At 39.3% G+C, this 25,531-nt stretch overlaps 1 protein-coding gene across 2 annotated transcripts; it reads right to left on the bottom strand.

The window, feature by feature from the left end:
• Positions 1 to 309: 309 nt before the first annotated feature.
• On the bottom strand, positions 310 to 25,226 carry ddx11 (DEAD/H (Asp-Glu-Ala-Asp/His) box helicase 11). 2 transcript variants are annotated; one of them, XR_010014070.1, is made up of 28 exons: positions 25,134 to 25,226; positions 23,481 to 23,592; positions 23,003 to 23,151; positions 22,189 to 22,275; positions 21,962 to 22,104; positions 18,896 to 18,950; positions 15,408 to 15,515; positions 14,743 to 14,830; positions 14,450 to 14,655; positions 13,505 to 13,657; positions 13,093 to 13,139; positions 12,163 to 12,242; positions 12,029 to 12,070; positions 11,842 to 11,909; positions 10,155 to 10,193; positions 9,955 to 10,081; positions 9,030 to 9,158; positions 8,385 to 8,497; positions 6,831 to 6,903; positions 6,651 to 6,754; positions 6,321 to 6,470; positions 5,975 to 6,043; positions 5,018 to 5,118; positions 4,835 to 4,919; positions 4,666 to 4,741; positions 4,168 to 4,322; positions 686 to 786; positions 310 to 375 (listed from the first exon to the last, which is right to left on the bottom strand). XR_010014070.1 is itself a non-coding variant. In XM_063005225.1 (27 exons), the coding sequence occupies exons 1-27, from the start codon at positions 25,197 to 25,199 to the stop codon at positions 757 to 759; spliced, it is 2,655 nt and encodes an 884-aa protein (XP_062861295.1). In that variant the 5' UTR covers positions 25,200 to 25,226; the 3' UTR covers positions 314 to 756. The 2 variants fall into 2 exon arrangements, 1 of the variants encoding a protein (XP_062861295.1); XM_063005225.1 differs by having other exon boundaries at positions 314 to 786.
• Between the last annotated feature and the right edge of the window lie 305 nt (positions 25,227 to 25,531).

Consider the following 25,531-nt stretch of genomic DNA (forward strand, 5'->3'; position numbering starts at 1 on the left):
GTTAAAACTAATCAGTACTCCTATTTGGTTATTCCATATAACATAACCCATATAGGCAGAATTTCATATGGGGCAAACCAACACATTTGGATCCCCATAGGATTAAGGGGATGCAACTAAGTGCATTTTGTTCAAGTCATGCATAATTTGAAGTGTGTTTTAGGTATTTGTGCCCATTATGTTAGAGCATTATTGATGTAAGACATTGATGCTGGACAAAAAGACTGATTTCTTCCTAGGGTGTTCAGTAACATTGAAGTCAGGACTTTATGCAAGCCACCCAAGTTCCTTCACACTAAACTTATTAAACCATGACTTTATTAATCTCACTTTGTGCACAGGGACACAGTCAAACTGGAACAGAAAAGTGCCTTCCTGAAAATGTAATCATAAGTTTTATGTGAATATTTTTATATACCTCTTAGAAAAAAGTGTGGCTGAATTTAATAATCAGAGGAGTGTATACACACATACATCTGGTCATATAGTGTACATTTACAACTGAGCTCTTTAAATAGACTTGCAAACTGCAACAATCTGAGTTTAACTTACTGGAACACGAGGGCTGAACACAAAATTCGAAAACACGTAAAAGCACTTTAACAAATGCAAAAAGCTGAAGCAATATTAATCTATTATTTACAAGGCTTTTGTAGAATCGCAATTAAATTCATGTCATACGTACAAAGTAAGTTTCTTGACAAGCTCCTTTAGAACAAGAAGTTGAATTGGGGTCCTTCCAGGTTCTGCTTAGAGCTACTGTGTTTTCTTCTTCTCCAGGAAAAACTGCACAATCAGACGAATTATCAGAGTTAAAAATAAACACTGAAGCACTGCTCAGAATAATGATTACACACAGCCAGGGCTGGAAAACTGTAGACACTGTATGACATAACTGGGTCGCCAGGTTGCAATAGACAAAAAAAACTACGACTTTTTTATTTCTGTAGTCTATATTATTGTATTTTCATTGCAATTAGTGATCCTCTAAATCCGGTTTATCATTACTGCACTGAAACAATATTCATCGATACATACAAGTAATCGTAAGAGTTAATAAAAAACATTGTTTTTTTAACAAATGTTCATGTGCACTTTTATTCAACATCCAGCCCTAGTAATTGGAACATCCATAACCTCTAATAAGCAATTTTAATAAGTGCTAACAAGCTGCTGCAACCTCCTTTGTAAAAATTTTCACTCCAGCTTCTCTTACAAAGACAAACAGCTCATTGAGGTTTGATGGCTTTCATGCTGCCACTGGTTTCCTTAAATCCCACCAAAGATTTTCCATGGGATTTAAATCTGACCACCTCAGGATATTTCAGGATTGATTTCTTAACCCAGATTTGATTCATTTGAAAGTGTGCATGGGATTATTGTCTAGATGGAAAGTGCCTTGATATTTCTGTAAATCCTTGATGTCAATCACGCAATCAAGATTGCCAGTTCCTGCAGCAGAAAAATATGCCAAAATATTCACCAACCCACCTCAATGCTTGACCGTGGGCATATTATTTACCTGATCATACACATCACCTTTCTAGTGCCAGATAAACTTCTGATCAATGGCCAAACACTTCCAGTTTTTATGTCACTCCATAGCACTGTGTTTCAAAACTCTGCAGGCCTATCCAAATTCCCTCTGGAGTATTCCAGCTGACCTCTCCTGTGGTTTTTGTTCAGAGATGCGTACATCATTGGGTCCTACGTTCCAGACAATACTCGCAATGGTGTCTCTAAGAACGTTCAAGGTTTTCGAAATCTTGTACCCATTGCCTTTTTGGTGCAATAAACTTCTCTCTCAGATTCTTTCATAGTTGCAACACACCTTGAACACTTGAATCTCTGGCTGGTGTTTAAAGAATGCCTTTGTCATTTATACATATACACATGTAAAGTACAATGAAATGTTTTCTTTACATATCTCAGCTTGTTTGGAAGCTGGGGTCAGAGCGCAGGGTCAGCCATTGTACAGCCCCGTGGTGCCGAGAGGGTTAAGGGCCTTGCTCAAGGGCCCAACAGTGGCAACTTGGTAGAGCAATCTTTCAATTGATAGCCAAAGCTCTACCTACTAGGCTACCACTGTCCCACTGTAACACATCACAGCAAATGAAAGGTTGTTATTGAGTTTCCAATGGTTTAATCATGTTGTAACCCAACTTAAGGTCATACAGACTAGCAGCAGGTTTTAAGACCAGCAATTTAGGGGTTGGGTTAAATAATTGTGACATGGCAGTATTACCAAAATGTTCTGCTACTCTCAAAATCTAGCTTTAAATCTGCAGAAAAGTTTAGAGATATAAATCCTTATTTCTATGGGGTTGAATATTTCCGATTGCAACTGTATATACAGTCCACTCTTGGCACCCCTGGTAAAAATGAGTAAAAGGATGAAAAATCCCTCATTAAGAAATAACTATTTTAACAAAACCACTTTTTGCCAATCAAGCAGCCCTTAGTCTTCTCCTATAACTCTGTTTATTTTGTTTATTAGGATTTTAACGTCATGTTTTTACACTTTGGCTACATTCATGACAGGAACGGTAGTTACTCATTACACAAGGTTTATCAGTTCACAAGTTTATATCAAGCACAGTCATGGACAATTTAGTATCTTCAATTCACCTCACTTGCATGTCTTTGGACTGTGGGAGGAAACCGGAGCACCCGGAGTAAACCCACGCAGACACGGGGAGAACATGCAAACTCCACACAGAAAGGACCCAGACCGCCCCACCTGGGGTTCGAACCCAGGACCTTCTTGCTGTGAGGCAACAGTGCTACCCACTTAGCCACCGTGCCGTGCCGCCCCCTATAACTCTGTATAAGATTAAAGAGTACAGAAAAGGAAATTCGAGTAGAGAGAGAAAAATCTTTACAGAATCTCTCCAGATCATCCAGGGCCCTAGATTTAACATCTGAGTTCTGTGGCCTTTTTTGTGTTCATATGATGCACAATTTGGAGGCCCCGGTCTATTCTATAATGGTATACAGTGCCACCCAATGGTTAAAATGCATTCTAGAGGCCATCAGACCAACAGCAATAAATCACGATTTAAAAACATGCTGATTTGATCAGTACCACCCTTGCCAAGTTCCAAGTTTTACAGTGCTTCTTTTTGATGTCTTCTATTTGTGCATGGATGTCACATTTACTGCAGATCTTTAAATGTCAGCATGCTCAAAGGCAAGCCTGCAACAAACTCTGGGTGCACGTGCCATCATACACAGTTAAACATAATCGTGTTTCTGTTGTGGCCTGCAGGTATAAACAGTCATGCAAAAATATGTAGAAAAAAGTGTAAATGCATAGTAGGACATTTACACTTTGCCCTAGCAGTGTGGTTAGTGGCAGTTGTATTTTGGAAATTGTCAAGAATGAGTTCTATTTAAATGTAATATGGCAGTTAGCATGCATTATGGAATGTGTGTCTGTTTCCCTAAAACTGATTATCAAATACAAATTTATGCAAACCCATGCCCATCCATAGCAGGGCAGCACACATTTGCTTGCTCACACCTCAGGGGAATTTCTGAATAACCGGTTCACCTTCAGTATGAAGAGAGAGGTAAAAGGGTGAAAAGGCACCAGTTTGAAATCCAGGCAGAAACTGGGGGAACAGGTCTCTAAGACCCATGTTGTCGTGCAGCAAAAATCTTTCAATTGTAATGTAATTTATGATAATTGAATACTCCTGATCAATTTGGTGTGTTTAGTTTATCATCTGGCTTTTCATCATTTTCACTTCTAAGACATGGATGGAGCTCAGGTAAAGCTTAGCCTGCTCATATGTAACATGTCTCCAGATGTACTGTAGAAATGAAATCAGAGTTGACTTTGTGGCCCTGAACCCCTCGTGAGCCACTTGGGCGTTTTTGGTACCTCCCCTGCCAAGTTTTACAGTGTTGTGGTTTCTTCCTGATGTCTCCTATTTGTGTATGGATGTCACATTTACTTCAGATCATTAAATGTCCTGATAAAGGCAGCATGCTCAAAGGCAAGCCTGCAACAAACTCGCGCCTTCATACACAGTTAAACAATCGTATTCCTATTAATGCCAGCGGATATAAACAGTCATGCAAATACATGTAAAAAATCCTCCCCCACATACAGCTAAATGTGCAAACCTCAAACATTCGCTCTTGCATACAATTATGTCTTACCCTCCTGATGCTGGCAAAGGCAGGACCGAAGCTGCTGTGAGTGCAGGTGCTGCTTCGAATCCACTCTGGAAGCTTCTGGAACGTGCCGGTACGCGAGTAGCGCCGGTCACACAGTACGATACAAGCGTAATCACCACTGTGACGGATTGCCCGACCTGAAGGGGTGTGGCAGGAAGAGATGAGAATGAGGAACTGAGCAGAATTTAGACAAAAATATTTAGCATTTTATGAAAGTAACTCAGGCGCTTGGGTGGCACTGGGGGAAATTACATTAGGATTTGAATCCCCAGCGGTGCTATCGGCAGATCGAGCATCTACAAACAGACATGATTGGATATGTCTGGAGGTAATGGACAGGGTACATTACTGCACTGCACCCATTGACCCACTGACCAGGATAAAGCGGTGGTAAAAGATGAAAATGAAATAATAAAATGAAGGGAACTGCAACAGTATGTGTAACAGTCAGGAATTAAGAATCAATCAAACGTGTTTTACCTATAGACTGATTGACAGCCTTCATGCACAGATTTTCTATTAAAGCTTTGCCAGGACTTTTGCCATCCACATGAGGCTGAAAGAGAAAGACAAGAAAAAACATTATCTAGTATAGTGTACAGGACAACACTGTAGTCTCACAATAAATTCAACTTGCTTTGTCACTAACCATGTGCTTGTCCAGGTATGCCATCTTCTCCTGCAGCTCAGGGGATTTGATGTTAGGATACGGCATTCCAACCATCACAACACACCTGAACACAAACATACAAATACTTTCGATGCAGTTTTGTAAATATAAATAATTATTTGTTTTATTTCATTATTGTACTTATTTGTCAGTAGCCCTTACCTGCCCAAGTCATCGGAGAAGTTTATCCCTTCACTCATCTTTCCTCCAACCACAGAAAACAACAGAGCTCCAGTCTGATTTCCTCCATTAGTGCTGCATAGCTGTGAACAAAGCCACACCCAGAACACAATCTGACAATCCATTAAGCATTTGATTTATTTTGGCCCAATTCAGTCATTTCTAACTCCCTTATTACAATTTCTCTGCCGCATGCTATGCCCTATATGTACCTCTACTACTTATGGCGGCACCTTGACCAGACAGCAGGAGTCGCTATTGCACCGACCATGAATTCACATTCGCTGTATTTAGCAGACACTTTTTGCCAAAGCAACCTACAATTGTGACTGAACCCACATAAGCAATTGAGGGTTTTGGGCCTTGCTCAGGGGCAGTAAGGCTTGAACCAGCAATCTTCTGATCAATAGTCCAGTACCTTTAACCACTGAAATATCAAGAAGTGCTCGGACCGGTGCCTAGGAGGCACAGCGGGATATTCTGCTAGCACACCAGCACTGAGATTCTGAACACCCCGGTTCTAATCTACCGGTTGGCCATCGAGTCTGCTGTGTGAGAAAAGGCTGGACTAGGTGGGCAGGGTTTTTAAACGCTGTAAAAGAACCCTGGTTAGCAGATCAAGGCGCCTCTGCAGAAGTGCATGAGCCCCATGTGCGAATCCACCGAGTCACGGGCAAAAAAGAAAGGTTGAGGGACTGCGCACATGACGGAGGGGGCGTGGAGAAGGCAAATATACCCTCCTTGAACACAATAGGGACCCCCAGCAGCAGAAGACTAATTGGCTATACTAAATCAGGAGAAAATGCAAAAATAAATAGAAAAAAAAGAAGTGCTCGGGCCAGTTCGGACTTAAACTGAAAAGCTTAAAGTTTTTGCGAAGGTCAGCTAAATTTTATAATTCTTTACTGCATATACACAGTGGCAAAATCAACAACATACCTGGATACACTTGGAATACTCCGACAGCACCTGCTCCACCTGACTGGCTTTCTTTGGCTCCTGGAAAATCTGAAATGCAAGCAAACACAACAAGGTGGTGTAAACTAAACTCATGTTTTTGAATGCATTTTTAATGTCCTTAATCTTAGCATTTCTATTGCTTATTATACAAAACATTACCAGACTATGTCCATTTTTAAAGAAAACAAATTGTTTTATATACTCCGACCAACTGACCATGAATTTGCTTTAGTCTTCTGTGTCAACCCCAAATGTCCCCAAAGAACTCAGGGCTGTCCAGGACAAATGATTAAATAAGGCATTAATGTAAGTAAAAAATATTTACCTTCTTTTTAGCTGCAAGTCGTTGAAGGACACCGTTACTCTCCCAGTGTGCCAGAATCTTCCTCTCATACTCATAAGAGGGGAAAAAACAGACTATGCCTCCTGGGACCACGTTACATAGGTTGGACAGGACGCGCCCAGTCTCTTCCATCTAACAACCACAAACAAGAAACAGCACAGTGTTTTTGAGGGCATGACAAACCAGTGGACCTCTAAAATCAAGAAGAACAAAGATGAATGATGTTATTTGGTCCCTAAATTTATTTTTTGGATCTCACTTCTAAAAGTATGCGCATGTGTTTTTTAGTTCTATAAAACATCCATGTTGTACCATCTGTGGTGTGTCTCTAGTCTGAAAGGTAAATTCAAGCTCTTGTCCAGAGGGCCCAGCGCAGAGAAGTATGGGTAGGATATTCTCTGGAGGAATGACATGACCTGAAGCACACAAACAACACAGCTTAGTTCTGCATTTTAAATTCAAGACACACATACACACAGATTATACACTCACCACAGGAGAACTCAGCAATGCGCTCCTTACTGACCCCTGCAGACAGCAAAAGCTGCTCCTTAAAGACAGAGACCTGCAGTGCAAGTATATATTGGTAGCAAATTATTAAATTCAAATTCTGTCTGTTGCCATGCTTTGAAATAAAAAAAAAATACAGTTCAGTCATACTCAACACCACTTTTTTTGCCTAAGACTAAGAACATACCTGACAGACTGGCTTACATACTACAACCTTTATGCTGTTTCATCAACTCCTCAATTTATTTCTCCCTTCATTCTTTCAATTTCATTTCACCATAACTTTATCTTTGTCATGGGTCTGATTTGTACAGAATCACTATACACACTGCAGTAACACACCTCGGACAGGATGCCAATCTATTGCAGGGCCTCGAACACCCGACTTTATTAGACATATTCAATCACATCTGTATATATGGGCTGTCTGCCCAACAGACACCGTTGAGGATTCGAACTCTGGATACCAGAGGTAGTGGGTTAGCATAATTTAATGCCGCACCACCCAAGCAGTCAGTGTTCCTTATTGTGTATTTAAGAAAAATCAATGTGATTGGCCATCTTGTTCATGAAACAAATTGAAAAATGTGTACGATTTGATCGTACGCAAAGGCAACATCAGGCACTCTTGGCTAAAACTGAGCGTTAACTAAAGCTCCATTGGAAAATAGATTTCATTAACGAGAAAAGTTTTAGCACCCTGACAATCAATTGTGGATCAGGATCCAAACCATAGCCCTGCTGTGAGTGAGTAAGTGTGCATGTAGGTGCTTGTGTGTTACATCTGTGGTAGTGTAAGCAGTTTTACAGTTTTTAAGGCCTGATGCATGTGCATGTCTATGTCATCTGTAATAAATAAGGCCCTACCCAATTCCAACCATGAAAGAAGTCTTTTCCTGTGTAATACACAATTTGGAGTGAAATTTAAATTTAAGGTTTGTGTTTAGCAATTTAACATTTTCACGTAGAGTTCAAGTGCTATGCAGCGGTTCTAGCAATCCTACGGCAACTCAGCAGTCGGTTAGACAAAATGTCTAAGATGTCAAAGTCTAAAGCAACTGAAAACACTTGGAAAACTCACAATTTAATTCTGTGGATGCAGAGGGTGGTGTGTCAAACATGGATGAGAATTTTCAACTTTGAGACATGAAGCCTTGCACCGTTACTGGAAGTTCTATGTTTACATTTAACCGTTAAGGTAAGCTAAGATGTGTATTGTAGCTTCCATATATTCGATCATTCAATATATGAGTGTTATTTAATGACTACCATGAAATGTGGAACTTTCCTTTAAAAATCTGTGGCTTTTGAAAAACAAGGTCTGTGAAATTAAGCACATTTTTCCATTAATTTAGTAGGGCTCTAGTAATAAAGTCAGCAATTATACTATTAGCACTTCTGTGTCTGTACAAGTGTTTGTGTAATCTGTGACAGAATAAGTAATTATACTATTAGCAAGCACTAGTCTGTTGGTCTGTGAGTGTTTAGGTGTGTGTGTGTGTGTGTGTGTGTGTGTGTGTGTGTGTGTATGCTTACAGGCTGCATGGTTCCTCCAGCAATGATGACAGCCCTACATTCTTGAAGAACTTGTGCAAAAGGAACTGCTGCATTCAGCATGAGAAATTTTACATTACTCTGAGCCAGGCAAGCTGCATAGAGACAAATATATTGAGCTTAAATGTAAATACAATGGCAAATATTCAACGATTGCATTTATCACACTCTCAATCAACTTTAAGTCAGAACTTTGATCCACTTTTATACAGTTTTATTTTCAGCAATTTCTTTGTAAACTTGCTCTTGTATTTCAAATTATCCAGCTGAACAACCCCAACCCAATAGCACCTCAGCTCAGTTTTATGACAGAGACTAAAATGAATGGTTCCGTTTAGACCTTGTTCATAAAGTTTAGGAGCTGGCTATAATCGAATCTGGCCGTGTTCATCTGCTCAAACTGCCCTTTACTAAACTGCTTGATTGAGAATGCAGGAATGAGGTTGTTGCTTTGTCACAAAGGTAATATAGCTGTCATAAAATCATGTTTTAAAAAAGGTGTTGTGTTTTCACTCAGGTTTTCCTTGTAGTATCATGTTATTTTTAATGATTATTTAGGGTGACTAGTATGTGATTGTCTCACAGCACTGTATATGCATATGAAAAAATATATATCATAAAAATCACCTTGTTTTTCCATCACTACTCTCCCATCTTTGTTGGCACTGGTGAGAGCAAGAAGAAAACTTTCCACCAACATCATTGGGGAGGCCATAGTTGGTCTGTCTTCAACTGCACTCGGTTGCTCTAAAGAAGCTACAAGATATAATCAGAGAGATGATAAAAAAAATCAGTGCACACTTGGCATGCAAAACTGTAACCGTATTAGTAATAAATTATCCAAATGGCAGCTCTAAAAACATGTCATGAGAAGCATAACCTCACAATTCTTCCCTTGGTAAACCAGTGATACTGTTGTGGCCAACATTATTGGCACCCCTAAGTATTTAGAACACCATGTAAAATATCTCTATAAATAAAGTATTTTGTGAAACCTGGATATACAGTTTATGAACCCATATGTTTGATACAGAAAGGCGCAAATTAATTCTCATTTTCACAAAAACCTGACATGTTTACTTCCACTTTAGATCCATGGTGTTTGTAGCTCTTTAACAAGATTTTATGTGCCTTTGATCGAAGCAATAAAGCATTATCATGGTCAGGGTCACAGTGGATCCGGTGTTCATGCAGTAGCACACCTACAGGATGCCAATCCATTGCAGGACCTGAGCAGCTCATTCCCATGTTTTAATCTTCTCACGTCTCTATATGACAACCAATGTTGGCGTTCTTGTTGTAAAATAAAATACATTTATAAATAAACACCATCAATACTGTGAATTGTTTTCAAACTTGCCACTCAGTGATACAGCCAGCAGAAAGCAGTTTTGCTGTGTATCACGTGAAAGACGTAAATGCTGCAGTAAGCTGCAATAAGTACCCATACTCACGGTGCCCAAAGCACATCAAGCTTATCATGTAAAAACAGCCTAATGTGTGAGGGATCCTCATTATACCACATGACAGCATAATGTCAGGAACACATTACCTGTAGGTTTGCTGTGAAGACTCTGGAGGAAGCGTCCAAGTCCTTCAGTTCTGCGATTCTCTTTGTTCATCTGATCTGAATTTAGCTTCACCCCACTTCCCTCATACTTCTCTAAAAATCCACACAGCTACCAACATACAACACTAATTAGTTGGTGCTTTCAAAAATCAGTGTGTTTAACAGTATAACGCTCTGCTTACCTTTCTGCTGATCATACTCTTCTCAAAATATTTCTGAACCTTTGTTGAACGAGGAAATATATTAGTGTCTTTGAAACATTCTCATCTATATTTTTGCATGCAGGTAAATAAAATGTTGTAAGTTCACTGGTTAAGATACTGGGCTAATAACTGGCAGTGGTAAGGCTTGAACCATTTACTTTCCAATTTGCCACTGTTGAGCCCTTGAGCAAGGCCCTTACCCATTAACATTCAGTTACAAATTTTCTTTTTGGATAAAATGCTGTTGCTTAATGCCACCATTGTTTATTAAATCTGCTTTTGAGCAGTGGTAGCTCAGCAGTTACTGCAATAGACTAGTAATTGGAAGGTCACTGGTTCAAGGCCAACCCCTGTTAGGTTGCCAATGTTGGGCCCTTGAACACTGCTCTAAACCCTTCGGTCACAACTAAAAGTAATTTTATGTCCACTAAATGCCAAAAATGGCTATGTAAATTCGAATGTTTACAAACACTTGTAAAGGACATGGCAGCCTTAAGATTTTTTTTTACTGTTCACTTTCTGACAATAAATAACTGGAACACTCTTATGGCCAAAAACATTTAAACTTTTACATTTTTGTAAAAATACACTGTGGTTCTACAATACATGGACTTATGAAAATCAGAAAGTTTCAAGACTTTCCCATTGTAATACTTGAGGGTTTGTCTAATGGGTTCAGTCAATCTAGCCCTATTTATAGCAAAGACAAGTTATGCCAAGTTCACACTACATGACTTTCGTCGAGTTGCTCCTGAGCTGCCACATCTAGCGGCGGCCAGTCAGCGAAAAGCAAAAATCGTGTAGTGTGAACTAGGCATAACCAGTCAAAGCCAATTATAATCCCAATGAAGTAATAAGGAGTTCATGCTTAAAAGTTAAATTGCAATATTAAACTATAAAGTTGTTGAATTTATTTTTGTTTGTCAGTTGTCTTAATAAATAACTGCAATAAACTAATTAAAGTTTTAATCATTAAGTTATTAAGCCTCTATTGAACTGTATTCCAGTACTTCTGGAGTATTCCAGTTAATCCTTATTGTGCTTCTTGGTCAAGAGTTGTGTACATCATGGAGTCTGGCCATACAGTCCTTCTTTGTCTTAATGACTTGCTAAGGCCTCTAGATGAAACTTTGGGCCTTCTCCAACAGGTAGGAGAAACCTACAAGCAGGTTTGATGCTGTGCCATAACTTTGGATTTTCCAAACATTACAATATTCTAATAATGTTCAAGGTCTTTAAAACCTTTTTATACCCATTTTTGTCTTTTTGGTGAAATGAACCTCTCTCATATATCAGATTTTGTAACAGTTCCTTGCAACACACCTTGAACACCTGAATCCCTGGGTAGTGTTTATATAACACATCACATCTGAAGCACATTAAAGCTTGTTATTAAGTTAAATCATGGTTAAACCATGTTGTAAGTCAACTTTTAGGTCGTACGGAGTAGCAGTAGGTTTTAATATCAGCAATATTATGTAAAGGCTGAATCATTCTGACAAGGCAGTATTACCAAAATATCCTGCTGCTCTAAAACACATAATTTTCTTTGTTAATTTGCTGCATCATTCAACTTATAAAGACTTCATTTAAAGCAAAATCTAGCATGGCAGTTGAGAATCCTTCTTTTATACAAAAGTACATTTACATAAAAAGGGTGTTTTACCTTGAACAGGTTTATGTTATCTATCTGGGCTCTAAACAGAAAGTCATTGATGGTCAGAAGTTCAGTTCCTGTGGAAAAAAAAAAGGGAAAAGAGTTATTTATAATGTGTCTAGTTAATGTGCAAACTAATGATGAACTGAGAAAAGGAGAAATGTAGTCCACAAAGGAGGTGGGAGTGTATACTTACCTGACTGTGTGCTTTGAGTTACAGGATTCAGTCCAACTTTTCCTGTAATTTAAAAAACACTTATATTAGAACTTTCTCTCTTTCTCACTCACTCTGTCTCACATATACATAAACACAAGCCACAGCCAGCTGACCTCCAAGAGTCCGCACAAGCCCCTCAAGCACAAACAGGATCTGTTTAATGTACATCAGGTTCTTGGCCTTCAGGCGGCTCCTGCAAGAAACACCCGATAATACAGATGATTCTAAATGAAGAATATTGGGCTTTTTGAAAAATCTAAAAATACACACTTCATGAAAAGCTCCATTCAATTCTAAGCAGACACAGATAGGTAATATTTAAAAAGAAGTTACTTAGTAAGGCGTTAAGGTTACCACAAGTCAACAGAACAACCTTTGCGTCAATTGTCAAATTTGACAGTGGTGTGGAGCGCAGTCAAACATTTCGGTACAAAATTTTCAATAGGTGTTGAAATGGATTAAGATCATTCCCATTTATCATTCTTATTCCAATTAATGACATCTTTTACCCTCTTGGAAGACACCAATCTCCTCAGGACTGCATCATTATGTTGATAAAGTCAGAAAAACTATATTTGGTGATTTAGTGAATTCCATTCTCAGTTGCCAAAAGTACAGTTCTTTGTTTGTGTTACATACGACACTCACAAAGCAGCATCACAAAGATGTTTAATCCTATTTGCTGATGTCATTCCCAATGACATCAATGCAGTTTTCCTTAAAACACTGGTCAGATGAACAGTCTTGATGGAAGCTTCTGCCATCACTATTCAAACAATGACCTCACTTTTAAAATCCCTTTGAAGGATTCCAAATATGCAAGCACTTAATTACATGCCACAAAGCACTAGAAGTAAGATGTTAATTGCTTCATTGTTTCATGCAGTACATCTCTCTGAAAGGATCTGTACTGCTAAGATTTCTCCACCTTTTTACAATAATTCACAAGTGGAGTACATTTCACATGTATTTTTATGTATTTATATGCATGAGCATTGCAGAACACTGACTTGGTGTGAAATAACACAAAGATTTTCCTTTACCTGTATCGCTCACAGTACTGGAATAGCTGTGAATGAGCCCTACAGAGCTGAAACACAACAAATAAATCAGTTCACTGGTTTTGGTTTGCACTGGATTTCTCATGTGCCACATTGCATTTGTTGACCTTTAAAAAATGTATTTAACATTCATGCATTCTATTTTGGAGTCAGCGGCTCTGTTAAGCCTTTTATTTCGTTTTAAAGCTGATTTTTTTCTATTGTCTTTTCTCTGTACAGGGTTTTCTATTCACCTCAAATTTTAATAATGCACATAAAACCTGTATGGCAGTCAAATAAACATCCAAATGAAGCAACAAAAAGGTTTTGCACTCGGCTGACGTGAAAACATTTAAATGTTAAAAATGCTTTTGAATAAGTATCAGCAGGGCTATAGCATTTTGCAGCACTGTACCTGTGCTCCATTAACATCAGCACTGTGTAGTGATGTAATTGTATCAGTCAGGTTGTGAGCTTCATCAATAATGACTATCTGATCCTTCAGTTTGATCCCAGATGCCTTGCGAGTAGCTGAATGCAGTAATGACTGATAAGGTAACACCACCACCTATGAGAAAGAAAACAAGCAGCACAAAGACAAAGCTTTAATTATAAATGAGGCCCCACCTAATTCACAGCTGTGAAAAGGAGATGTTTTCCATGTAATACGCAATTGCTGTGAAATTCCAAATTAAAGGTTTGTGTTTAGTGTTTTAAAGTTTTTTATTCATGTAGCATTCAAATGTTTCATGTTCACTGGTTAATTTGCACTATGAGGCGGTCCTAGCAATCCTACGGCTGTTCAGTTAGCAACCGGTTAGTCAAAATGTCGAGGTCTAAAGCAGCTAAAAACAATTTGAAGTACAGTAAAGATTCAAGAGAATTAACAGATTCCTTTTTTATTGCATTTTACAAAATGTTCCAACCTTTCTAAAATAGGGAAGGGAGAGTGAAGGGAGACATTAGGTAATTAGTTTGCAAAGTTTACAGAAATCAATGTCTATTTGAAGCTTTTAGATTAAGCAGACTGTATTCTTCTTTCTCATAGTTTCCACACAATCTCGACTCGGGCAAACTGCAATTTAGATTATACCTGGTTTATCCTGCTGTTGATTTAGACACGCAGTGGGAACATTAGATATAGGTTTCAAAGCACACTGCTGACCCTAAATCAGCCTAATTGCATGGTCCCAACCTAATATGCCCCACCTGGATGTAGAAACTACACAAATTCGATATATGAAAAAAAACATGGAAAACAAATAAATTTTGTAAATTATATTTTTTGTTAATACTGATTGTTATTAAAATGATGTAATAAGGCGAGATGTGTGTGTGTGTGTTGTGTGTGGTTGTTTACCTGAGCTGCAGGAATAGAGAGCCGTGTGCTGTAATAAGGACAGGTTTTGGATTCTCGGCCGTGCTGCAAGAGCTGTTCGATGTCTTTTATGCTTGCCAGCACCTCGTCTCGCATCGACATCAACTTCTCAAAGCTAGAGAAAGGGCAGGTCGCTTTAGCAGTACCACGGCGACGTTTAGGTTCAGAGTCCTCTTTTTTCTGCTTATCTACAAACAAAAGTCCAACATGTGTTGTTTTTAGGATTTAATCATTCTGAATGATGTTACTTTTTTTGTAACGTCTGTGTTTTTTACCATGTTTATTTTTCTGCAGCTCCATACAGCGATCATTAATAAGTGGAACGCTCCCCAGTCGTACCACATCTGGATTAACACACAGATTCTGAACAGAAAAAACACAGATACTACAGATACTACTCACAAACCAAGAGCATCATTATGGAGTCTTATACCAGCATTTACTTTTTATTAAAGATGTATAAAAGTGAAAGAGCATTTGCTATTTGTTCTTGTTTTACCCAATCCAGGCATGGCCAATTGGATATTATCTATCTCTAGTTGCTGCCCAAGTAAGGAGGCACAAGGCTTTTTTGCTTTTCACCTGCCAGGGGCAAAGTCTCACAGAGTGCAGTCTGGAGTTTTTCATTGTCACCCTTTGTTTGCTCAACAGGGCTTTTTGGCTTTTGGATCTTGGATACTGTAAAGTTGCTTTAGGAAAATGTCTGTTATTATAAGCACTATACAAATAAATTTGATTAATTGATCTGAAATCATTCAGTGTGACAAATTTGCACACAAATGGAAATGCAAGCAACAATTGAGGGTTAAGGGCCTTGCTTAAGAGACCAACGGCAGCAAACTGGCAGTGGTGGGGCAATGTTTTGATTACTAGTCCAGTACCTTAACTGCTAGGCTACATATTTGCTCCATTAAAAAACCCAAATGATGTGTGTGTGTACCTGTCTAGAACCCAAATTGACCAAGTTGATGCTGGACCCATAAGGACTTTTCTGCACTTCATGAACAAACTGGGCGAGCTGAGAGTGTGTCCGGCTGCAGTAATAAATCTGATAAGAAACAGCAACACATATTAACACACATACATTTAATCTATTAGAATTTGCCTGTTACCAACACTGAAGTCCAGAATAAAAAAATAAAGGAATGGGGATCTCAAACATCCAGACTCATCTCAGTATTTGTTAACTTAATCTGGTGTTTGAATAAAACCAGTGTTCAAAAAAACATGTTTTGTTTAACATGTTAAGAATTAACAACTGAAAATACATTTTTAAACACAGATATATAAATCAAATCAATCTAAATTGAATTAAAAAAAATTTGTTTCTTTTTAATCAACGGCTTTATCACGGTCAGGGTCACACCCAGTTTACCAGGAAACACTAAGCGCAAAGCAGGAATACCCTTAACAGGGCACCAATCCATTGCAGGGCTTCGCCACTGATTAGTGACACAGGCAAACATTTGCCTGTGTAGACGCCCGTCCAGCCAATAGCACCAAAAAATAAATAGAATAGAATGCCTTCATTTATATATATATATATACACAGTGTATCACAAAAGTGAGTACACCCCTCACATTTCTGCAGATATTTAAGTATATCTTTTCATGGGACAACACTGACAAAATGACACTTTGACACAATGAAAAGTAGTCTGTGTGCAGCTTATATAACAGTGTAAATTTATTCTTCCCTCAAAATAACTCAATATAAAGCCATTAATGTCTAAACCACCGGCAACAAAAGTGAGTACACCCCTTGGTGAAAGTTCCTGAAGTGTCAATATTTTGTGTGGCCACCATTATTTCCCAGAACTGCCTTAACTCTCCTGGGCATGGAGTTTACCAGAGCTTCACAGGTTGCCACTGGAATGCTTTTCCACTCCTCCATGACGACATCACGGAGCTGGCGGATATTCGAGACTTTGCGCTCCTCCACCTTCCGCTTGAGGATGCCCCAAAGATGTTCTATTGGGTTTAGGTCTGGAGACGTGCTTGGCCAGTCCATCACCTTTACCCCCAGCCTCTTCAATAAAGCAGTGGTCGTCTTAGAGGTGTGTTTGGGGTCATTATCATGCTGGAACACTGCCCTGCGTCCCAGTTTCCGGAGGGAGGGGATCATGCTCTGCTTCAGTATTTCACAATACATATTGGAGTTCATGTGTCCCTCAATGAAATGTAACTCCCCAACACCTGCTGCACTCATGCAGCCCCAGACCATGGCATCCCCACCACCATGCTTGACTGTAGGCATGACACACTTATCTTTGTACTCTTCACCTGATTGCAGCCACACATGCTTGAGACCATCTGAACCAAACAAATTAATCTTGGTCTCATCAGACCATAGGACATGGTTCCAGTAATCCATGTCCTTTGTTGACATGTCTTCAGCAAACTGTTTGCGGGCTTTCTTGTGTAGAGACTTCAGAAGAGGCTTCCTTCTGGGGTGACAGCCATGCAGACCAATTTGATGTAGTGTGCAGCGTATGGTCTGAGCACTGACAGGCTGTTTTCGAAGGGAGGGGATCATGCTCTGTTTCAGAATGTCACAGTACATGTTGGAATTCATGTTTCCCTCAATGAACTGCAGCTCCCCAGTGCCAGCAACACTCATGCAGCCCAAGACCATGATGCTACCACCACCATGCTTGACTGTAGGCAAGATAGAGTTGTCTTGGTACTTCTCACCAGGGCGCCGCCACACATGCTGGACACCATCTGAGCCAAACAAGTTTATCTTGGTCTCGTCAGACCACAGGGCAATCCAGTAATCCATGTTCTTGGACTGCTTGTCTTCAGCAAACTGTTTGCGGGCTTTCTTGTGCGTCAGCTTCCTTCTGGGATGACGACCATGCAGACCGAGTTGATGCAGTGTGCGGCGTATGGTCTGAGCACTGACAGGCTGACCTCCCACGTCTTCAACCTCTGCAGCAATGCTGGCAGCACTCATGTGTATATTTTTTAAAGCCAACCTCTGGATATGACGCCGAACACGTGGACTCAACTTCTTTGGTCGACCCTGGCGAAGCCTGTTCCGAGTGGAACCTGTCCTGGAAAACCGCTGTATGACCTTGGCCACCATGCTGTAGCTCAGTTTCAGGGTGTTAGCAATCTTCTTATAGCCCAGGACATCTTTGTGGAGAGCAACAATTCTATTTCTCACATCCTCAGAGAGTTCTTTGCCATGAGGTGCCATGTTGAATATCCAGTGGCCAGTATGAGAGAATTGTACCCAAAACACCAAATTTAACAGCCCTGCTCCCCATTTACACCTGGGACCTTGACACACGACACCAGGGAGGGACAACGACACATTTGGGCACAATTTGGACATGTTCACTGTGGGGTGTACTCACTTATGTTGCCAGCCATTTAGACATTAATGGCTGTGTGTTGAGTTATTTTCAGAAGACAGTAAATCTACACTGCTATACAAGCTGTACACTGACTACTCTAAGTTATATCCAAGTTTCATGTCTATAGTGTTGTCCCATGAAAAGATATAATGAAATATTTGCAGAAATGTGAGGGGTGTACTCACTTTTGTGATACACTGTATATATATATATATATATATATATATACTGTATATACACACATATATATATATATATATATTCTTCGCATATCTCAGCTTGTTTGGAAGCTGGGGTCAGAACACAGGGTCAGCCATTGCATGGCGCCCCTGGAGCTTAGAGGGTTAATAGCCTTGTTTAAGGGCCCAACAGTGGCTGCATGGCAGAGCTGGGATTAAAACACTCAACCTTTCAATAGCCCAAAGCTCTACCCAGTAGGCTACCACTGTCCTGTTCACATTTGCTAAATGTGATAAATAAATACATTAATTAATAGATAGATAGATAGATAGACAAATAAGGTCCATCTTTAAATAAAATACTTAAGTAGATTTTTTTTCTTCACTGTAACTGCAAAAGAAATTCACTTCCATAAACACATTTTGAATAGTGTTCTGTGTCGAGATTAATGTATATAGGCACTCGGGTGGCACAACAATTTATTATGCCAGCCCACCACCACTGAGAACTGTGTTAGAATCCCAGCTGTGCTATTAGTCTACACAGGCATGTTGGCTATATCTGGGGGGGAGGGTTGCTGAGGCCCTGTAATGGATTGGTGCCCTGTCCGGGTTCTTCCTGCCTTGCTCACGATGTTTCCTGATGGAACCAGACCTGCCATGACCCTGACCAGGTTACAGCTGTAGATAAAAATGATCAATGAATTTGCTGTGCTTAAAAAATGCACAACAGTGCATTAAAACACCTAAACACTTCCAAGAGAACTAAGTCAATTTCTGAATATTGAGAATTTTTGCACACGTTGTAGATCAGTCTCCTTCTGTTTTGAAGGGGGTTGTACACAACTGTTATATTTTGTTGTATTGCTAGACCATAAACAGCCCACCTTAGTCACATGCTCTTCTTCCAGATCATCATCGTCATCATACTCATCACATATCCTAGAGGAAAGCAAATGTGAGCATTAGGGAATACTCAAAACAAATCCTTTTTAGTGAACTTCTGCCTATTTTTATTCACAATTACCGTTCATTTGCTTAGTGTTATTAATATTTACCATTTGCATAATAATAATAATAATAATAATACATTTTATTTATATAGCGCTTTTCAAGATACTCAAAGACGCTTTACATAAGACAAATAATCAAAACAAATACGTACATACACCATACAAATCATAGTACAAAATCAAAATAGTACATCAACATCAAGAATAATTAAGATAAAAACAAAGAGAGCAGCATAAGACAGTTCATTAAAAATTAGCTAAATTATGAGAGAGAACAACAAATATAGAACAATTTCTTAAAATTAGACAGAAACAGGACAGATTCACATGCAATCAGGAAACTGAAAACTTTACAAGTTTTAGGATCTAGGACTTCACATTTCTGTCATGATCTAAGTATAAAAACTATTAAAAAGAATAGCAAAAATAAAAGCATTTATTTCGTGTTGTTACAAGTTAAATGCCATTTTGAATAGATGAGTTTTGAGAAGTGACTTGAATTTGGACAGGTCAGGACAATCTCGTAGGTGTTTGGGGAGAGCATTCCATAAAGATGGAGCAGCTATGGAAAAGGCCCTGTCACCCCAGGTCCGGTGCTTGGTCCTAGAGGGTATGGACAGTAGGTTAGCCTCAGAAGAGCGAAGGCTACGGGAGGGAATGTGCTGATGGAGCAGGTCGGTGAGGTAGGATGGGGCCTGATTATGGAGAGCTTTGTGAGTGAATAGAAGAATTTTGAATTGAATGCGTTGAGCAACGGGAAGCCAATGAAGTTTTTGTAGAACAGGTGTAATATGATCACGGGAGCGAGTATGAGTAAGGAGGCGAGCAGCTGAATTCTGGATATACTGAAGTTTTTTTAGGATTTTGTTAGATGTACCATAAAGGATGCTATTGCAATAATCAATTCTGGATGTAATAAAAGCATGAATCAAGGTTTCGGCGGCAGAAAAGGAGAGTGATGGACGTAGACGTGCTATGTTTTTTAGATGAAAGAAAGCAGTTTTGGTGATGTGATTTACATGGCGGTCAAAAGAGAGGTTGCTATCAAAAATTACACCAAGATTTCGGATGTTAGAAGACGGAGACAAAGTGTCATTATCAATGGTAATTTGAAAATTTTTTGTGGTTTTTGCCAGGGTTGTAGGACCTACGATGATCATATCAGATTTTTCACAGTTTAATTTGAGGAAATTAGCTTTCATCCACAATTTCATTTCAGTGATGCAATTTGTCAGAGTGGAGTGAAGTTCAGTATTAATGGATTTGGAGGAGATGTAAAGCTGAATATCATCAGCATAGCAGTGGAAATGTAAACCATGCCGACGTATGATGTCACCAAGAGGGAGCATATAAAGAATAAACAAAAGGGGACCTAACACTGAGCCTTGGGGAACGCCTTGGGACAGTGGAGCAATGGCAGAACTACAATTGTTGATATTAACAAACTGTTGTCTGTTTACGAGATATGACCTTAACCACAAAAGGGCAGTACCAGTGATGTTGACAGAGGATTCAAGGCGGGACAGAAGAATGGAGTGATTAATGGTGTCAAAAGCTGCAGTAAGATCAAGGAGGACGAGAATATTAATTTGTCCAGAGTCTGAGGAAAGAAGAAGGTCATTTGTGACTTTGAGGAGGGCTGACTCAGTGCTGTGCTGGGGGCGGAAACCAGACTGAAATGATTCAAATAGATTATTGGAATTTAGGTGATCTTTGAGCTGTGAGGCAACAACACGTTCCAGTATTTTCGACAGAAATGGAAGATTGGAAATGGGCCGAAAGTTACTCATAATGTTAGAGTCAAGTCCAGGTTTTTTAAGTATGGGAGTAACAGCAGCCAATTTGAGTGATTGAGGGACTGAGCCAGAACTAAGAGAGGAATTGATTATCTCTGTGATAAGTGATGAGATAACTGGAAAACAACCCTTAACAAGTTTTGATGGAGCAGGATCCAAAACACAAGTGGAGCTTCGCATCCCTGTTAAGATCTCAGATAGGTCCAAATGAGACACAGGTGAGAACTGAGACAGAGGCTGGGTAATAAATTGAGGTGAGATAGGCGGAGAAACAGAGATGACAGGGGAAACTGTCAGAAAATTGTGGATATTCTCAACTTTTGTTTGCAAAAATGAGAGGTAAGAGTTACACTTGTCAACTGTAAAGGAATTGGTAGTATTGTCAACTGGTTTGAGAAGTTTATTTATTGTGGAAAAGAGAGTCTTAGGATTTGTTGATCCAGCATGTATGAGTTCGGAATAGTAAGTGGATCGGGCTGCCGTAAGAGCGTCTTTGTAATGTTGAAGATAATCAGAATAAATCTGATAATGTACTGTTAGACCGGTTTTCTTATAAAGTCTTTCAAGCTGGCGTTTACGGGATTTCATTTGGTGAAGCTCAATTGTGTACCATGGTGCAGAATGACTAAATGAAACAAATTTGGTTCTCAAAGGAGCCAGCTCATCAAGACATGAGGCGAGTATGTCATTATAGTAATCGACAAGGTCAGATGAATTACTAGACAGTACAGGACAGACAGACATCTTTTTAACAAGAGAATCTGAGAAAGCAGAGGGAGAGATATATTGAAGATTCCTGAAGGATATTTTACGTTTAGCTCTAGTGATGGGCCTAGTGACCTCAATGTCCATGATGATTGTCAAATGATCAGAGACAGTAAGGTCATGGCTGGACGGCTGATGAACTAGGACACCAGTAGAGCAGACAAGGTCAAGAGTATGACCTTTTTTATGAGTTGGAAAATTTATATGTTGTGTGAAATTAAAACACTGTAACAATTCCAAAAATTCCCTGGCAAATTTACAGTTGTTGTCATCAATATGGATGTTAAAATCACCCATAAGCAGTACAGAGGATGAGAGGGCACTAAGCTAAGCATAAGACATGTACAGTACATTTGCACACAAGCACGCACACACATACCTGTTTTTGGGCATTCCTTCTTCATCACTTTCATAATCTGCAACAATAAGCCCCTCGTCTTCTTCATCTGGAGGTTTATCATCAGATCCCAGGTCCTGCTTGCTGAGCTGCAGCAACTGTTCTGTCTCATGATCAACGTTGTTCTATATTCATTCACAACAAATTAATGGAGAAACCGCACAAATTCATACTCATTCAGTATGGCTGAGGTAAAATATACCACTGACTTTTCTCTTCATGGCATATTTAAGCTGAGCATTGTGTCTGATCATCTCCAGACGGTCCTCTCTTTTCTTCCGCTTCATCTCCTCATCCTGGCAAACAGAGAACACAATATAAAGCAAGGTGAAAAGGAACTGTTGAAGAATGAATCATTTTAGATTGTGACAGGTAGAGGGTGGTTTATCTGTGGTCTGTAACGAGAGAGAGAGAAGACTGGGGGATGAATGTAAGGGTTACTGTGTTGCTATAGCTGAGGTTAATTAATGAATGTATTTAAATATTTTAAATATCTATTTAACTCACTTGCCATCCACCCCCTATGTGCCTACTCTTGTATTAATCTCTATATTGCAGTATTAGCACAAACACCATGCTGACGCGGCTATCAAGGCAAAAAAGAAACAGTTCAGTTTGTTCGGCAAAAATGTGAGATGGTTGGAACCCCTTACGTCCTCCATGCTGGCTTGAAAAAAACTTGTCACATCAATTCTTTTTCATTTTATTTTCATTAAGCGCTTTATCTAAAAGTTATGAGACTAAGGCAGTCCATCGTACTCACACGTGTGTATGTATATATGACAAGTAAAGGCATTCTATTCTATTCTATCTTGGTCGGTGTCTACCCCCTTAGAGACCACCCATCATGTCTGTGCAGATGCCCAAATGACTGTGTACCATCCACCCATTCACACACAGTCGGATCATGTATGGAATGCCACACTAAGCTCCATGTGACAACAGTGGGTGGAGGGCAGGAATACTCTAGACTAAGTTGGCAAGCCATACATACTAATTACTCAAAACAATACAGTTTTGTACCTTCAGTTTGTTCACCAGATCTTGCTCTGTTTTTTTCTGCACAAACTCTGATATCCAGTCCAGCTCTCCAGTAGCACCTTTGTTGCTCCCTTCCTCTTCCAGCTTTACCTGAATTCCATCCCCATCTTTTCCTCCTCTTCCACTCTCACCTTGTAATTAACAAACATTTCAATCAATTAAACTATGAAGATTTTAACATATATAATGTAAGATAATATACTTTTACTGAATTTTATTTGCTTTCTGCTTTTCCTTAGACAGGGGGCGGTTTCCTTCAAATCCTTATGCAAAATGCTTTAGCACACCCCAGATAGGACCCCAGACAGGACTCATTTTAATAAAGATTATTGACAACACTTGTGTGTACATATGTTCAACCCTACTTTTCACAAATACATGGCTTGTCTTTTGCAATCATTACTAGGGTCAAATCAACTATAACAACATAGTGAAAGAAAGACATGGCATTGTTCCCTACCTGACATCATGCTCTCTTTGGGCTGCAAAATCTTTGCAGCCTCCTCCTTTTTCTTCTCCTCGAAATCTCTCAGCCATTTCAATGCTCCACAAATTAAACTTAAAGACTTCCCCTGAAATATACAGACCAATGATAAAAGCTTACATTTTAAAACTGGGCTTTGGCTTTATTCAGAGACTTGCAGTGTTGTTTTTGTGTTGTTTTGGTCATATGCTTCAAGGATGTTCCAGTGTTTGGCTGCTTTCAAGCATCCCTTAATTCAGTCCCCGAAAAAGCACTCCCGTAGCATGATGCTGCCACAGTCATGTAAAGTGATGGTATTGGCCAGGTGATTTGCACTGTCTGCTTTTCACCAAGCATAATGCTTGCTAGTCTGCCCAAAGAGTTACATTTTAATCTCATCAGATCCAAAAATGTATTTTTGTTATGTAGACAGAGGCCAATGCCACATGCCAATTAGCAATCTCCAAGCGGACTGTCTTATACCTTTTGTTAAACAGTGGCTTCCATCTTGCCATTGAATTATGTAGTGCCACAGATAGAGTGTCTGACTAATAGGTTCTTCCATGTTTGTAGGGACATAGGTTCTGAGCTCTTTTGGAGTAACAGTTGGTTTTTTTTTACCTCTCTGACCAAAGCCCTTGCTGCCTGGATGCACAATTTGGTCTGACTACCAACTCTAGACAGGTTTATGGTTGAGCCATGCTTCTTCCATTTCTAAATGTTTGATGCCACTGTGATCCTGTGAACACTCAAAGCCTTAGATATCATTTTATATCCTTGACCTGGTGTGTGCCTTGCCACAAATTGATCATGGGTATTCACAGACAGTACTTCATGGCTTGGTTTATGTCCTGATAGTGCACTGTAAATGTGGGCCCTTATAGACCCAGTTGTGTGTCATTCCAAATAATGTCCAGTTAATTCAAATATCAGTAGGTGGACAATTGAGTTCTGTACACATCTCATGTGATGCACCTCACCACAATTTGAAGGGCCACATCAAAAGATCAAAATACTTTTGTAAATTCCATGACATTGTGGAATGCATAACGCATCTGACTACAGATCGGAAGATTGTAGGTTCGACTCCTGGCTACCCTGGATGCTTCATACCTTCTTAGTGGTTAGTGATAGTTCAGTGGTTACAATATTGGACCAGTAATCAGGAGGTTGCCGGTTCATAAACCCATCACTACCAAGTTACCAAGTACTGTTAGGTCCCTGAGCAAGGCCAAGTTGCCCAAACTGTATACTGTCACAATGTTAATCGGATAAAATGGCATATTGTTGCCAATGTTAATGAGCTTTTTTAATTAGCATCATTATGGGTGATTAAGAAAAGAATAATGAATATAAATGACAATTATATTCATTCAAAATTAAACAACAAAACTAATGACATACTTAATACAGTGGGCAACAATGTTTTATTATTATTCAAATAGTTAACTTTTATTAATAAAATATTAAGTCTGTCCTTCAGAGCAGTTTAAGGTGTTTTTGTGTTTGCTAAACTGACTTTTAAGCAACTGCAAACATTGAAAAGTAAAGTTTGTACTGCCTTGTGTCATCTATCATGTTCCTCTGGGCTTTTTAAAACCACTTTAAGCACCACTGTGCTGGTCTATATAAAGTACAGACTAGACTGACCGTGCCAGTTGGACTCTCGAAGATTCCCACTTTCCCCTCATCCAGCACTGAGTAAAGCGCCTCCATGAAGGCCTCCTGGATTCCATACGGTTTAAACGGAAACGGGAATCGACCTTCACTGTTCCCGTCCTCCATCCTGTTCACGTCTGTATCTATAGCTGAGATCTAATTTAGTCTGTTCACGCTAAATGATACTTCAGCATTAAAGATGTTCTGCTGAGGTGAAGCGTCTGTCTTGTGATGTGTGTATAGTAAATATTAAACTAGGTTTTAACAAAACTGTGTGTAAAAGTTACAGCGACACAAGTCTTACAGCGAACACACAAATCAAAGCAGATAACTAATCATTTATTTCTGTTAGTTTTTAAGTTATTCATTCACACACTGTTGCAGGGAGA

The sequence above is a fragment of the Trichomycterus rosablanca genome, chromosome 11 (genome assembly GCF_030014385.1).
Source record: "Trichomycterus rosablanca isolate fTriRos1 chromosome 11, fTriRos1.hap1, whole genome shotgun sequence".
Taxonomy (NCBI): domain Eukaryota; kingdom Metazoa; phylum Chordata; class Actinopteri; order Siluriformes; family Trichomycteridae; genus Trichomycterus; species Trichomycterus rosablanca.

Excerpts from the sequence above, each read along its gene's own strand:
- ddx11 (XM_063005225.1), bottom strand. The coding sequence starts at position 25,199 with ATGGAGGCGCTTTACTCAGTGCTGGATGAGGGGAAAGTGGGAATCTTC. Across the intron at positions 12,243-13,092 it reads CAGTACTGTGAGCGATACAG|GAGCCGCCTGAAGGCCAAGA; the intron begins GTAAAGGAAAAT and ends TGTTTCTTGCAG. Across the intron at positions 4,742-4,834 it reads CATACCTGGACAAGCACATG|CCTCATGTGGATGGCAAAAG; the intron begins GTTAGTGACAAA and ends TTTCTCTTTCAG.